General features: G+C 44.6%; 1 protein-coding gene across 1 annotated transcript; it reads right to left on the bottom strand.

Annotated features, from left to right (window-relative positions):
* Positions 1–8,354: 8,354 nt before the first annotated feature.
* LOC119247060 (olfactory receptor 8S1-like) lies at positions 8,355–9,290 on the bottom strand. The gene has a single exon (XM_037513278.1). The coding sequence runs from the start codon at positions 9,288–9,290 to the stop codon at positions 8,355–8,357; it is 936 nt and encodes a 311-aa protein (XP_037369175.1).
* Between the last annotated feature and the right edge of the window lie 3,266 nt (positions 9,291–12,556).

Below are 12,556 nucleotides of genomic sequence, written 5' to 3'. Positions count from 1 at the left end.
AAGGGGCCTCTCTGGTGATAGAAGGGGTTAAGACGCAGCACTATGAAGCTATCTGCAGCCTCTGCAGCACGAGTTCGATCCCCAGCCAGGGAGGTGACCTACATGGCGCAGCAGACCTCTCCTGTCTCGCCCGCTGCTCCCCTCAGCAGTGTATTCCAGTCAGTCTGCCTGTTCTGCTCCCCACTCTGTCTCTGCTGAGTCCTCTCACCCCCTGCACCTCTGGCCCACACTCCAGCTCTTGTATGCATAAATAAATCTTTTAAAAAAGGAGATACAAATTTCAGAAAAGCCATGAAAATAGAACAGATGGTTTGGAAGAACGAATCAGTACTCTGAAGACATAGATATGAAAAGAACCAAGAAAGTGAAGGAAAGAGAGATACAAAGAAAAAAGAATGAAGAAACACTTTGAGAACACTGAGTCCCTGAGGAAATCATGTACAAGTCAAAGGAGTCCCAGAAGGAGGAGAGACAAGGAAGCTGAAAAACTATTCAGACGTAATTAAAGAGAACTGCCCAAAGTTGAGCAAGAGATGTAAATAGACATACGGGAAGCAGGCAGGATGTCAAACTGTCATAGTGAAAGGGAAACTTCAGCAGGACATAGAGCAGTAGAGCTCCCAAGAGTCCAAGACAAAGAAAGAATAATGAAGCTGAAAAGGGGAAAGAAACTGGTGACATTTAAAGGAAAACCTATCAGACTAACACCAGACTTCCTGTTTCTCATTTTTCTGGAAGGAGCGATAGCTGAGTTTTCTGTCTTTCCCATCCTGAGTTGACACAGCATTGGTAAAGTCTCCCCCCAAGGGACACTCTGTCGTAGGAGTTTGGCACTCAGTGTATGGGTTCCCTTCTTTCACTTTTACTTTTACTTTGTTATCTCTGAATGCTGGGAATTAGCAGAGTTCCCGCATCAGAAGCACCGGAAAAGACACAGGTCCAGGCTCATTTTTCTGATCACCTCACCAGAGGAGGGTCCCTCCACACCGCAAATGGCCCTGTGGAAGAACCAAGACCGTTTCCCTGCAGAAGCTCCTGTTGCGCACAGCTGACAGAGTGCTCAGAAGTCAGGCTCTCAGGAGCACGTCACTTACCTTCTCTTCACTCCCGTGCTCATTCTGATCACTGTCCCAGGCGCGTCCCTGACAGGAATTCACCACGGAACCCATCAGAAAGTCTGTGCTTCGGCAGCCAGGGCTGGGCCGGGCACCGGGGCCGCGGGGCTGCTGCCCGGTGTTCCCTGAAGTCTCCGTCTGGCCTGGCCCTGGAGTCCCGAGCTCGCGCTTTCCCGTTAACGAGAAAGCAAACTTATTAGGAAGTACATGACATTCTCTCTAGGGCAGCAGTTGAAGTTTCTCGTTGAAGGCAATTATTTAAAACCCAGAGGAGACTATTAGGTTCAATGAGACCGAAAAGATGAGCTGAAGGGAAGAAAATAATTGCAATTGTGACTTGTGACTGCGGGGCTCTGAGCGGTGACATGTTGCCCAACCCGTGGTCATTTTCTAGTATAGACAGGAGGGTTTTTTTTTTTTTCAAATATTTTTTATAGAGTTAATATTGGTTCACCTCACTGTTCATATTAGAGGAGCACAGGATCCCCCTTTTTGGGTGTGTTTGCCACGGTGCATCCACCACCAGAGAACCCATAATCCACCACCACAGACCCTTGTGCTCCCCCACTTCTGTGTTCTTGCTCCTCTCTCCCCCTTCTCATCCAGCTGCTCCGTTCCACAGCCAGCTTTCAAGGTGTAGATTTTTCTGACCATTTGGATTTATCTGACAATTTGTTTTGTCTTTCCATCGTCCACCTGTAAGTGACGCCATCTGGCATTTGTCTTTCTCCTTCTGATTAATTTTGCTTAGGAGAGTCTGCTCCAGCTCCTTTCTTTTTTGATAGCTGAGTAGTGTTTCTTCACACACACACACACACACACACACACACACCCCACATCTCCATCCATTCATCTGTGTTTGGGCATTTAGGCTCTTCATGCTCTAGGCTATGGGAACAGTGCTGCAACGGGAGTACCGGTTTGCTCTAAGTTAGTGTTTTTATTCTTCAGGTTGATGAATATAAGGAGTGAAATTGCTGGGCCACGTGGCAGATCTATTTGTAATCTTCTGAGAAACATCCACAACTTTCCACGGGACCTGGTGTGGTCCACATTCCCACCAGTGGTGTAATAGGGCTACTTTCTCCCCACATCCTGGCCAGCCTTCATCGCTTCTGGTCTTTTTGATACGGGCCAGGCTCACAGGTGTGAGATGGTCTCTCATTGTGGTTTTGATACGCACGTCTGTTTTGAGAAGTGATGACATTTTTTTCATGTGCCTGTTGGCTTTTTGTATGTCTTCTTTGGAGAAGTACCGATTTAGTTCTTCTGCCCATTTAGTTCTTCTGTCCACCAGAGACAGAGCGGGGAACAGAACAGGCAGATTGACTGAAAGTCACTGCTGAGGGGAGCAGCGGGCGAGGCAGGAGAGGTCTGCTGCACCATGTGGGTCACCTCCGTGGCCAGGGATGGAACTCGTGCTGTAGTAGCTGCCGATTGCTTCATACTGTGACGCTTAACCCCTTGCACCACCAGGGAGGCCCTTGGAGACCTTTTTAGAGACTGCTTGAATGGTTTTTATATCACCTTTCCTTGCAGAGTTGGAGAATTCTCAGAGTATATCTTCAATTTTTTTTTTTATTTCGTTTCTCTTCTTTTCGACTCAGATTCTTTGTTCATTCATATCTTCAAGTACACCAGTTTGCTCTTTCCTTTGGCCTATTCTTTCATAGCTTTTTCTTGAATTTTCCATCTTCTCTATTGCTCTTTTTTTTTTTTAAGATTTATTTATTTTATACAAGAACTGGGGTACAGTCAGAAGCGTGGGAGGGTGAGAGAATTCACCAGAGCCAGAGTGGGGAGCAGAACAGGCAGACGGAGTGAAGACACTGCAGGCCAGGCAGGAGAGGTCTGCTGCACCATGTGGGAATCTCCTGGCCGGCGGAGAATCAAACCGTCACGCAGAGGCTGTGGACAGCTTCACAGTGTGGCGCTCAACTGCTGCGCCACCGGGGAGGCCCTCTATTGCTCTTTTCATATCCTGAATCTCCATATTTTTCTTATTTAGAGCTTCAATTTTAATCTTCTGTTCATTGCTTTTATTTCTAAGTCATTCATTCATTTTTCTGAACTTTCTTCCATTTCTTTGAATTTCTTTATCGCGGCAATTTTGCTTTCTGTTTCGGTAGGGTGAACAGATTTCCATGTTTCTGTGATGGGTTCTGCGTATGCTCTATCTGTGTGGTATTCCCCTGTGGTCTCATACTGCCATTTTTGATGTTGTTGTTTTTTTTCATCTCCCCATCATTTTGCTTTGGGGAGCTTTAGGGCTGCCCTCCACATAGGACTGGGTTGGCCTTACCAGGGCTTAGACAGCTTTCTACAGATAAAGAAGATTCAAAGAATCCACAATAATTTTTGCAAATCTGTTATTTTTAGGAAAAAGGATATAATAGAGTGATAACATTAAAGTAAGCAGATGCATCACAGCCGAATGAATGCTGCCTCACAGCATGGAATCCAGAGAGGACTGAAGTGAGTGCAGTTGTCTTCTCTTTGCAGGGCCACACGAGCACATGCTTTCTGTCTTTATTAAAATCACCACTGAGCCTCCCTGGTGGCGCAGGGGTTAAAGTCTCAGCACTATTAAGCGAGCACCACCACTGCAGCACAAGTTTGATCCCCGGCCAGGGAGCTAACCCACATGGCATAGAAGACCTCTCCTGTCTCACCTGCTGTGTATTTCAGTAGATCCACCTGTTCTGCTCCCCACTCTGTCTCTGGTGAGTCCTCTCACCCCATGCACCTCTGGCCTACACCCCAGTTCTTTTATGCATAAATAAATAAATAAATCTTTAAAAAATAAAATAAATAAAATCACTACTGTATGTGATAGACACCTCAGATGTAGGAGCTCACACATATATGTAGGTATCTGTGACAGATGCTTATGGGTTGGCAAATGAGTAGATTTCCTATGAACCATTCCTGCAAAGGTAGCAGCCATTCAGAGATCCAGAGTAAGCGCAAATTCCCTCAAGAGCTAGCAAATGTTCTCCATCCACAGTGTTTGGGGATAGGGACATTGTTCTTTGATCTAAAATTCTCAATAGGGCCTCCCTGGTGGTGCAAAGGGTTAAGTCGCAGCACTATGAAGCTATCACCAGCCACTATGGCATGAGTTGAATCCCTGGCCAGGAAGCTGACCCACATGGCGCAGCAGACCCCCCCTGTCTCGCCCGCTGCTCCCCTCAGCAGTGTATTTCAGTCAATCTACCTGTTCTGCTCCCCACTCTGTCTCTGGTGAATCCTCTCACCCCCTGTACCACTTACCCATACCCCAGTTCTTATATGCATAAATAAATACATCTTTAAAAAATAATAAAATTCTCAATAGATTCTTCAGCAGGGGCTCATCAGGGAGTTTCTTTCAACACACTGCAAATCTCTCAATTTTTTCACTCTACAATCACTTTCATTATGTTTCCTTGCCCTCCACTGTGAGCTTGTCCCACTTAAATTACGTTTTCAGTAGGAATTTACCTCACAGGTGTAGCTAATATATTGGCATGCTTGCCTGGTTCCTTCCGTTAGAGCTCTACCTTCCGGACATAGAGGATGAAGCTCAACCAAAGGTAAGCCGGAGTTTTCAGTTATTTTGCTAACACTGATTGCGGTAACCATGGAACTGTATTTTAGTAGATCTGCCAGCATCTTGAGGCTTCTTGCAAATCAATTTTGATAGATCCTGAAGTTTAGATTTCATCATTTCCTGATCTCACTGGAAATTTTTATTATCAGTAACTGATTTCTAAGCATGAGCTACTCAAATCAAGGATGACTTGACAACCTCCTGGCGTCAATGGTCATTTTCGCCCCTTTCATCACAATCATACTTCATTTTTTATCTAAACTACTCTTTCATCCTATGTTTTCCTCGGTTAAAATGAGTTTGGGGGTGGGTAAACCTCTAATCCTACTTCTAATATCAACTGATCTACGAGGAGCAGTTGCCGTTTGATTGTTACGGCCACAGGACTCCACACTGCAGGGCAGGAAAAGATAGTGGCGTAGTAGTGTCCAGGAAGGATAAATCGTACACCCAAAAGCTGCCTTAGGGTAAAGGAAGTTGATCAGGCTTTTCACGCCATTGGCCTCTGTGGCCATCACCTGCGGCCTTGATCTTGTTAACGCAGAGGGCGCGTGAGTGCAGGGCACGCGTACCTGACGGTGGACACACAGTCAGCATGGGTGTGTGCACATGTGCAAATATGCACACCTGAGCCTAGGAGGAAGGGGGTTAAAGGGCGTCATGCAGGGGAACAGGACTCAATTTGTTGTCTCCCTGCTGGCTTGTTTTCCCAGAGTTTCTCAGACTGTTTTTGCCATGACCTTCCGCATGGCCTAGCTGATAACATGCAGCCTTGAGATGAGTCTGTGTGCGCAGAGCTCAGTACATAACAGTGTAAGCTTGATGTGTGGTTTGCCCACTTGAAATATACTTCTGTATGCTAGGCCTAAACTTGGCCCTGTGCCGCCTTTGTCTACAAGTCATGAAAGCTAATAGGGCTCCTCGGGCCTCTGGGGCCTCATGGGGCCTCTCACGGCCACTCACTGGCCACTCATGGGGCACGGGACTGCTGCTGCGGCCAGAGCCTGGAGTGGGGGCGCTGCCGCTGTTACTGCTCCTGGGCTGTGGCTGCTGCTGCTGCCACCAGTGTATCTCCTCCTCCCTCATAATAAAGACTTGTTCCTGGCCCCATGTATGGGCTTTGGGACCTGTATTCTCATCAGCGGCCACCGAGAACCAGGCAAGCTTGTAGCTGAGGCCCCCCCAGGAAGCCTCTTAAAGAAGAGCCATGAGGATCCACAGAAGTTTGGGTCTAAATGAATGAAGAATGGAGAAGACTCCTTTAAGCAGGTTCAGTCTGGGGTTCTAGAGAAAATGGGAAAAATGGATTTCCGGAATTTCTTCATGTCTGCGATCTGCTCACAAGAAGAGGGAAGTTGATTGAAATCTGAGTTAGATGCTTGGCGCAGTGATCCTCACTTGGGTGCAGTTTTGCCTCTCAGGATCTATTTGGCAATGTCAGGAGGTCGCTTTGGTTGTCACAACTGGGGGGTAGTTGTGCTGGGCCAGGGATGGTGCTAAACCTACAATTCTCAGGAGAGACCCCACAACAAAGAATTATTCAGTTGGAGACATCAATCATGTTAAAGTTGAAAACACCTGCTTTAGCCGAAATACAGTGTGTGCCTTTAAATTTTGTGTCCCTTGCTCATGCTGTTTCTTGATAACAAAGCAAATTATCCCTGGATTTTGGATGACATTTAAGGGAGGACTTAGCTATATCCAGCAAGGTTTCTATTTTCTGCACGCATCATGAGCATTTGATGTAGGACTGGCTATCACAAGGTAGTCAGTGGGTATCAGTTCCTTTAATCATGGAGCACCTATTTAATATAAAAAACATTCAGATACTCCATTATAGTCACAGCACATTATCCATTTATAGTATATCTATGATGACCAAAACTTACAAGTGGAGAAATGCTCCAAAATAATTTTTTCTTAGTATTGATATGCCTGAGCAATAATCCTACTTATATCAATCATTGGAGTATTATGCAAGAATTCAAATGACACTTTAAAAATCACTAAGTTTGCATAGTGATTTATAACATTTTTCTTCTAAGAGGGTTTGGATCAACTTCAGTGTTAGGGGTAAAGAATAAAATATGTAAATAAAAGGTAAATTCACCGGAAAGTAGTATATAGGTCTGGAACATTGTGCACAATACAAGAAACTATCATTAAGTTTATTTTTTTAAGATTTATTTATTTAGGCAAACAAAAGCTGGGGTATAGGCCAGAAGTGTGGAGGGTGAGAGGATTCACCAGAGACAGAGTGGGGAACAGAACAGGCAGACTGATGAAATACACTGCTGAGGGGAGCAGCAGGTGAGCCAGGAGAGGTCTGCTGCACCATGTGGGTAGCTCCCTGGCCGGGGATGGAACTCGTGCTGCAGAGGCTGCAGATAGCTTCACAGTGCTGTGCTTAACCCCTTGTCCCATGGCTCTGCAAGAGACTCCTTTTTGATGCTAAACATTACCACAAATACCCAGGCAAGGTGATAAGCAAGGGCATCCCACAAACATAGTAGTGAATGAGGCCAGAACCATGGAAACGTAGCCTTAGCAGCAGTGAAGTACAGAGAATGAGTTAACTCTCCCAATTATGTAGTCACCCAAGGCCAGGAGTAAAGGGTTGATCGCTCGTGACCATCATAAATCATAGAGCAGACAGACATCATTGTTCCTTCTCTTTGCCACAGCTTCTGACCTCACCCTTCTCTCCTCTGCCAACTTCTCCCCAGTCAAGCTATTCTTGTCCCTGCTGAGGTCATCACTGTGTTTGACCCTTTCCTTTTATGCTTTTTCTCATACATAGAAGTTTCACATCTTTTTTCTTGCATGGATGAGATGCAAGGACAAACCAACCAATCCCAGAATGTAACACACACACACACACACACACACACACACACACACACACACACGGAAAACCAAGCACCAAAAAACAAAGGAGAAGGGGAGTGACTTGTAGTGGCAGAGGAAAGAAAAGTCTGAATAAAATAAATTTACAAATTTTAACAAATTTACAAAAAGTATGGACAACATATTTTAATTGTGAAAATTATAAACATAGACAGAAGACTTGTTTAAAGTTATAAAACTAGTTACATACAATAGAGGACAAAAGATTGGAAAACATCTTTTACATAGTAAATCAATAAGACAAAAATAATGAGTGACAAGTTGAGATACATAAATTATTAATTCAGGAGCTAGAACATTTAGCTAGGAGTTCTAGAAAGAAAGAGGTGGAGGAGGCAGGAGCATGTAGAAGAAAAAACCAACCATAGGTCTACATATCTAAATGGGATACATTTCTTGTATTTAATTTTCATTATCAGTATAGCCAGCGAGAAGGTGGTATAGAGTTTGTGGTCCAGAATTCTACCTTAAGTTTTTTTTTTTTTAAGATTTATTTATTTATGCATACGAGATCTGGGGTGCAGGCCATACACTGCTGAGGGGAGCAGGGGTGAGACAGGAGAGGTCTGCTGTGCCATGTGGGTCCCCTCCCTGGCCGGGGATCGAACTTGTGCTGCAGTGGCTGCCGATAGCTTCACAGTGCTGAGACTTAACCCCCTGCACCACCAGGGAGGCCCCTCTGCCTTAAGTTCAAACACTTGGTAACACAAACTCATTTCCTACTACTCAGGTCCCGTTCACTACCTGAAATGTTGCAGAAATTTCTCCCATGTCTTTTTCACAGCTACCTTCACTTCCACGTTTTTAAGGCTGTAGATGAGGGGATTCAGCATGGGCGTGACCACACTGTACTGCAAGGAGGAGAGCATGTCTAGGGAGGAGCCAGAGGTGGGCATCAGATAGCGAACCAAGCCCGACCCGAAGAACAGAACCACCGCGATGAGGTGGGAGGAGCAGGTGGAGAAGGCCTTGCTCCTGCCCGTGGTGGAGCTGATGCTCAGGATGGCAGAGACGATGCGTATGTAGGACAAGAAAATGGGGGTGAAGGTCCCAAGCACATGCAGTAGGGTGATGACGATCAAGATGTCAATGTTGATGGAAATATCAGAGCAAGACAGAGGGAAGAGGGAGGGCAGCTCGCAGGTGTAGTGGTGTATGGTCTGGGACTCGCAGAAATCCAGGTTAACAGCCAAGAGCACAATGACGACTGAGTTGACAGAGGCCAAAGCCCATGAGAGCAACACCAGCTTGACACAGAGCTCGTTGCTCATCATCTGGCCATAGAGCAGGGGGTGGCAGATGGCAGCGTAGCGGTCATAGGCCATCATGGACAGGAGAAAGGCTTCAGTCCCTGCGGTGACAAACACAAAGAAGACCTGAGTTAGGCATCCCTCGATGGAGATGGTTTTCTTCTCAGACAGGAGGTCCTTGAGCAGCTTGGGCATGGTGACGGAGGACAAGCAGAGGTCTAGGAACGAGAGGTTACTCAGGAAGAAGTACATGGGGGTGTGGAGGTGGGCATCGGTCCTGATCACCAACAGCATGGTCAGGTTGCCCAGCGTAGTCAGCACGTAGATCGCCAGGAAGAGCACAAAGAGCAGAGCTTCGACGGAGGGGTTGCTGGACAGTCCGATGAGAACAAACTCTGTGATGACACTGTGGTTCCCAGAGGCCATTGGTGGAGGGTGTTTTCCTGGAATGAAACAGAAGGATGAGATCCCTTACCTCCTCCAGAGCACCCCCTCTTCTCATGCATCGCTCCCTTCTGGGTCCGGACTCTACACTCAGATATCTCAAAACAGCCTTCGCTACATCTCAGGGAGAGTTTTTATTTTGTTATCCCCAATCTTGGGGTCAGACAGTCTTATACCTTTTCCAAAGGGACTTACTAGAAAATGAATATCTGGTTCATCTACATATTCATAATACTTAGAGTCCTATGTTCTTAAGTACATAGCACTTACATATTATAGTACTTACATAGTACTTAGAGTCCATAGTACTTAAGTACATAGTACTTACATATTCATAGTGCATCTTTCATATAGCTTGGAAATCCTTAACATTGTAGCAGAGATCCACAGCGCATTTATAAAACTCTTATCCCCTTCATATATAGGATTGATAAACTCAAGGGGAAAAGAGAAATATATTATACATTTGGTTTAAAATCCAGTTACTTATCAGAATTAGCATCCATTAGACACAGCTCCATGGCTGATAAAGAAATGTTATGTTTAAAGATCAAAAGCACAATGCGAATAATGCAGGCTCAATAACTTCAGTAATAAAGTACACATTTTAATGGAAAAGAGGGACCACAAAGGCAAAAGTGCTTGGGGCTCGTGACAGTCATCATGGGTCTCTGATCCTTCATAAATAATGATTTAACTCTAAAAGCACAATATTAAATACAGCACATTTTCTTAATCACTATATTAATTTTACCAAAGCAATTGTGTGAGATTTTGCAGGGAATTGTTTCCTGCCCCCCTAGATAAGGAAATTCATCCCTGTTTTACCTGGGAGAAATCAGACATTTCAGATGTCTGATGTTATGCTGACAAGTGGAAGAAACAGGAAATAGATCGCATTATTTTTTCTAATTATCAGCCAAATATCTAGGTTGAGTCCATAGTAAGAAATAGTTTCTTACCTTGACATTCAGAGTTCTTCCTCATCTGCTCTTAAACGTTGAGCCATTTTGTTTATTTTTGATAGCAGGGAGGTCTTTTGGTGTCTGCTCATCTTTTTCATTTCAAACACCCTCCTAGCTCGACTGAACCTAGCTCATCTGGTTCTTGCAATGTAACCAGGAAACCACGCTTGCTTCCTGAGAGTCTGTCTTGACAGAGCTCTGCTCTCGCCAGAGTTCTCTGTGCAAACACTGGGCTCCTTGCTCTCAGGACTTTAAAGTCATAATCTGAATTCCGTTTCTTTTCTCATGTGAAACCTACATCTCATTTTCCACCCTGCAGTCTCTGGGCTCCTTGGGAACATGGAGCACAACTTAAAATGGTTACACAGAGTTTCTCTGACCCTGTCCCCAGTTGTTAGCTTCTGTCACCTTTTAGATTATTTTAGCATCTCATATGTGCTTGACTACATCTGGTCAGCAGGTTATTTTGATGATGTTAGTAAACATCACTTTGAACTCTAATTTTTGTGGCCATGTAGTAATTCACTGTCCCGGGTAAAGGTTCCTGCCTTATGTGGATATTGTGAGAATCATTAAGTATTCTATTCTTCTTGTCACACAAAAGTCCTTCATTTTGCTTATCCAGACATGTTTCTGACCCAACCTTGCCAGCAATCTATGACTAGGTGCTGACATATCAAGAGAAGCTTAAATTCTGATACCATTAACCCCTTAGTACACACGTAAGCCTTAGACCCAGGTGTAGATTACCTGTGTGGCAGCACAAACATGGCAAGGTCCACCTTTGTGTATTGGCAGGGTTTTAGCTGAGATCCAGGGATGGTGAAGCATAATCAGCTGGAGAGGTTACTCCTGAGAATCCTGCATGGATAAAATTGAAAGCAGTATCTTGACCCAATCTATACAAGCAAAGTAAAATGATATATGGGAGCAAGCTTTTCTTTCTAAAGATCTATTTTTTTTAAAGATTCATTTACTTTTATCCATCAAAGAACTGGGGTACAGGCCAGAGGTGCGGAGGGTGAGAGGATTCACCAGAGACAGAGTGGGGAGCAGAACAGGCAGATGGAATGAAATACACTGCTGAGGGGAGCAGCGGGCGAGGCAGGAGAGGTCTGCTGGGCCATGTGTAGCTCCCTGGCCAGGGATTGAACTCGTGCTGCAGAGGCTGTGGATAGCTTCACAGTGCTGTGCTTAACCTCTAGGCCACCAGGGAGGCCCTCTAAAGATTTAGATACTGATACAGCTTTTCTGGAAACTGCTTACACTTTTTCATGTTCACTCACAAAGTGGGACTGCCACGGTGTCTGCAGGGGCATTAACAACATTGTAGTATTTGTGGAGAATCATTTTCTGTCCTGCTCAGCATCCACATTTTGTGTGAGTGAAGGCTGTAGCTACTTTTCTCATGTGATTTTCAAGTTATCCCTGAGAAGGGAATCTCCCTCTCCTGATCTCTTTCTAAATAGGATCTTAAAGTGATGTCTGAGATTTTTTCAACGACCGGGGGAAATTCTTTAAATTCCAGATCAATTAAGCATAAAAATAAATCACTCTTTGGAAGAAAAGGTATTGGCTTCATTTAGTTCTGAGATATAAAAGACTGATTCCAACTTTAGAATATGGGGTGAGAACAGGAAAAGACAGGAAAAAAGATAAGAGACTTTGATTGCGGAGGGGTAGGAGATATACAAGGATTTTAGGAGGGTTAGTGTCACTGCTTTACCAACACAGACACTTCAAGTCCATGACATACCTGGTCATTTGATCGATTTTTCTTACAAAGAGAAGAAGCAGGATATTGGGTATATTTATGAGTTTATGGCTCTCAGAAGATTCACTAAAATAAGCATCAACACAATTCAGCTGTTAATAGGTAAATAACAGATTTATTTCACTGACTTAAGGATCAAGCCCCAACGTTAAGAAGAACAACTCTGATGGAGATATTATCTTAGTTAATCCTTTTCAAAGGACCAGCTATTTGACAACAGTTTTCCACAAAATAAGTTATTCTACAGGGGTCTGGCAAAGAACCTTGTTCACACTGATTGCTTAAAGCTGTTTTTTGTTTTTTGGAAAAAGGAAATGAGTGAAGGGAATGTGTAGAAGGTCAGTCTGGACAAGGTGACATGAGGGATCCGCTGGACTGAGGGGTAAAATTCAGACCTAGGTGTTTGAGGGAAGACTCTGAACTGGGGAGAAGGCTCTCAGCTCTGGAAGCAGGAAGGACCACAGGCAAACTTGATCCACTTGAAAGTACTGTCAGAGCTACCTTTCCTG

The sequence above is a fragment of the Talpa occidentalis genome, unplaced genomic scaffold (assembly GCF_014898055.3).
Source record: "Talpa occidentalis isolate TD23 unplaced genomic scaffold, MPIMG_talOcc4v2.1 talOcc4.16, whole genome shotgun sequence".
NCBI classification, from domain to species: Eukaryota; Metazoa; Chordata; class Mammalia; order Eulipotyphla; family Talpidae; genus Talpa; species Talpa occidentalis.
The sequence above is the reverse complement of the archived record's forward strand: the minus strand, read 5'-3'. Positions and strand labels throughout refer to the sequence as shown.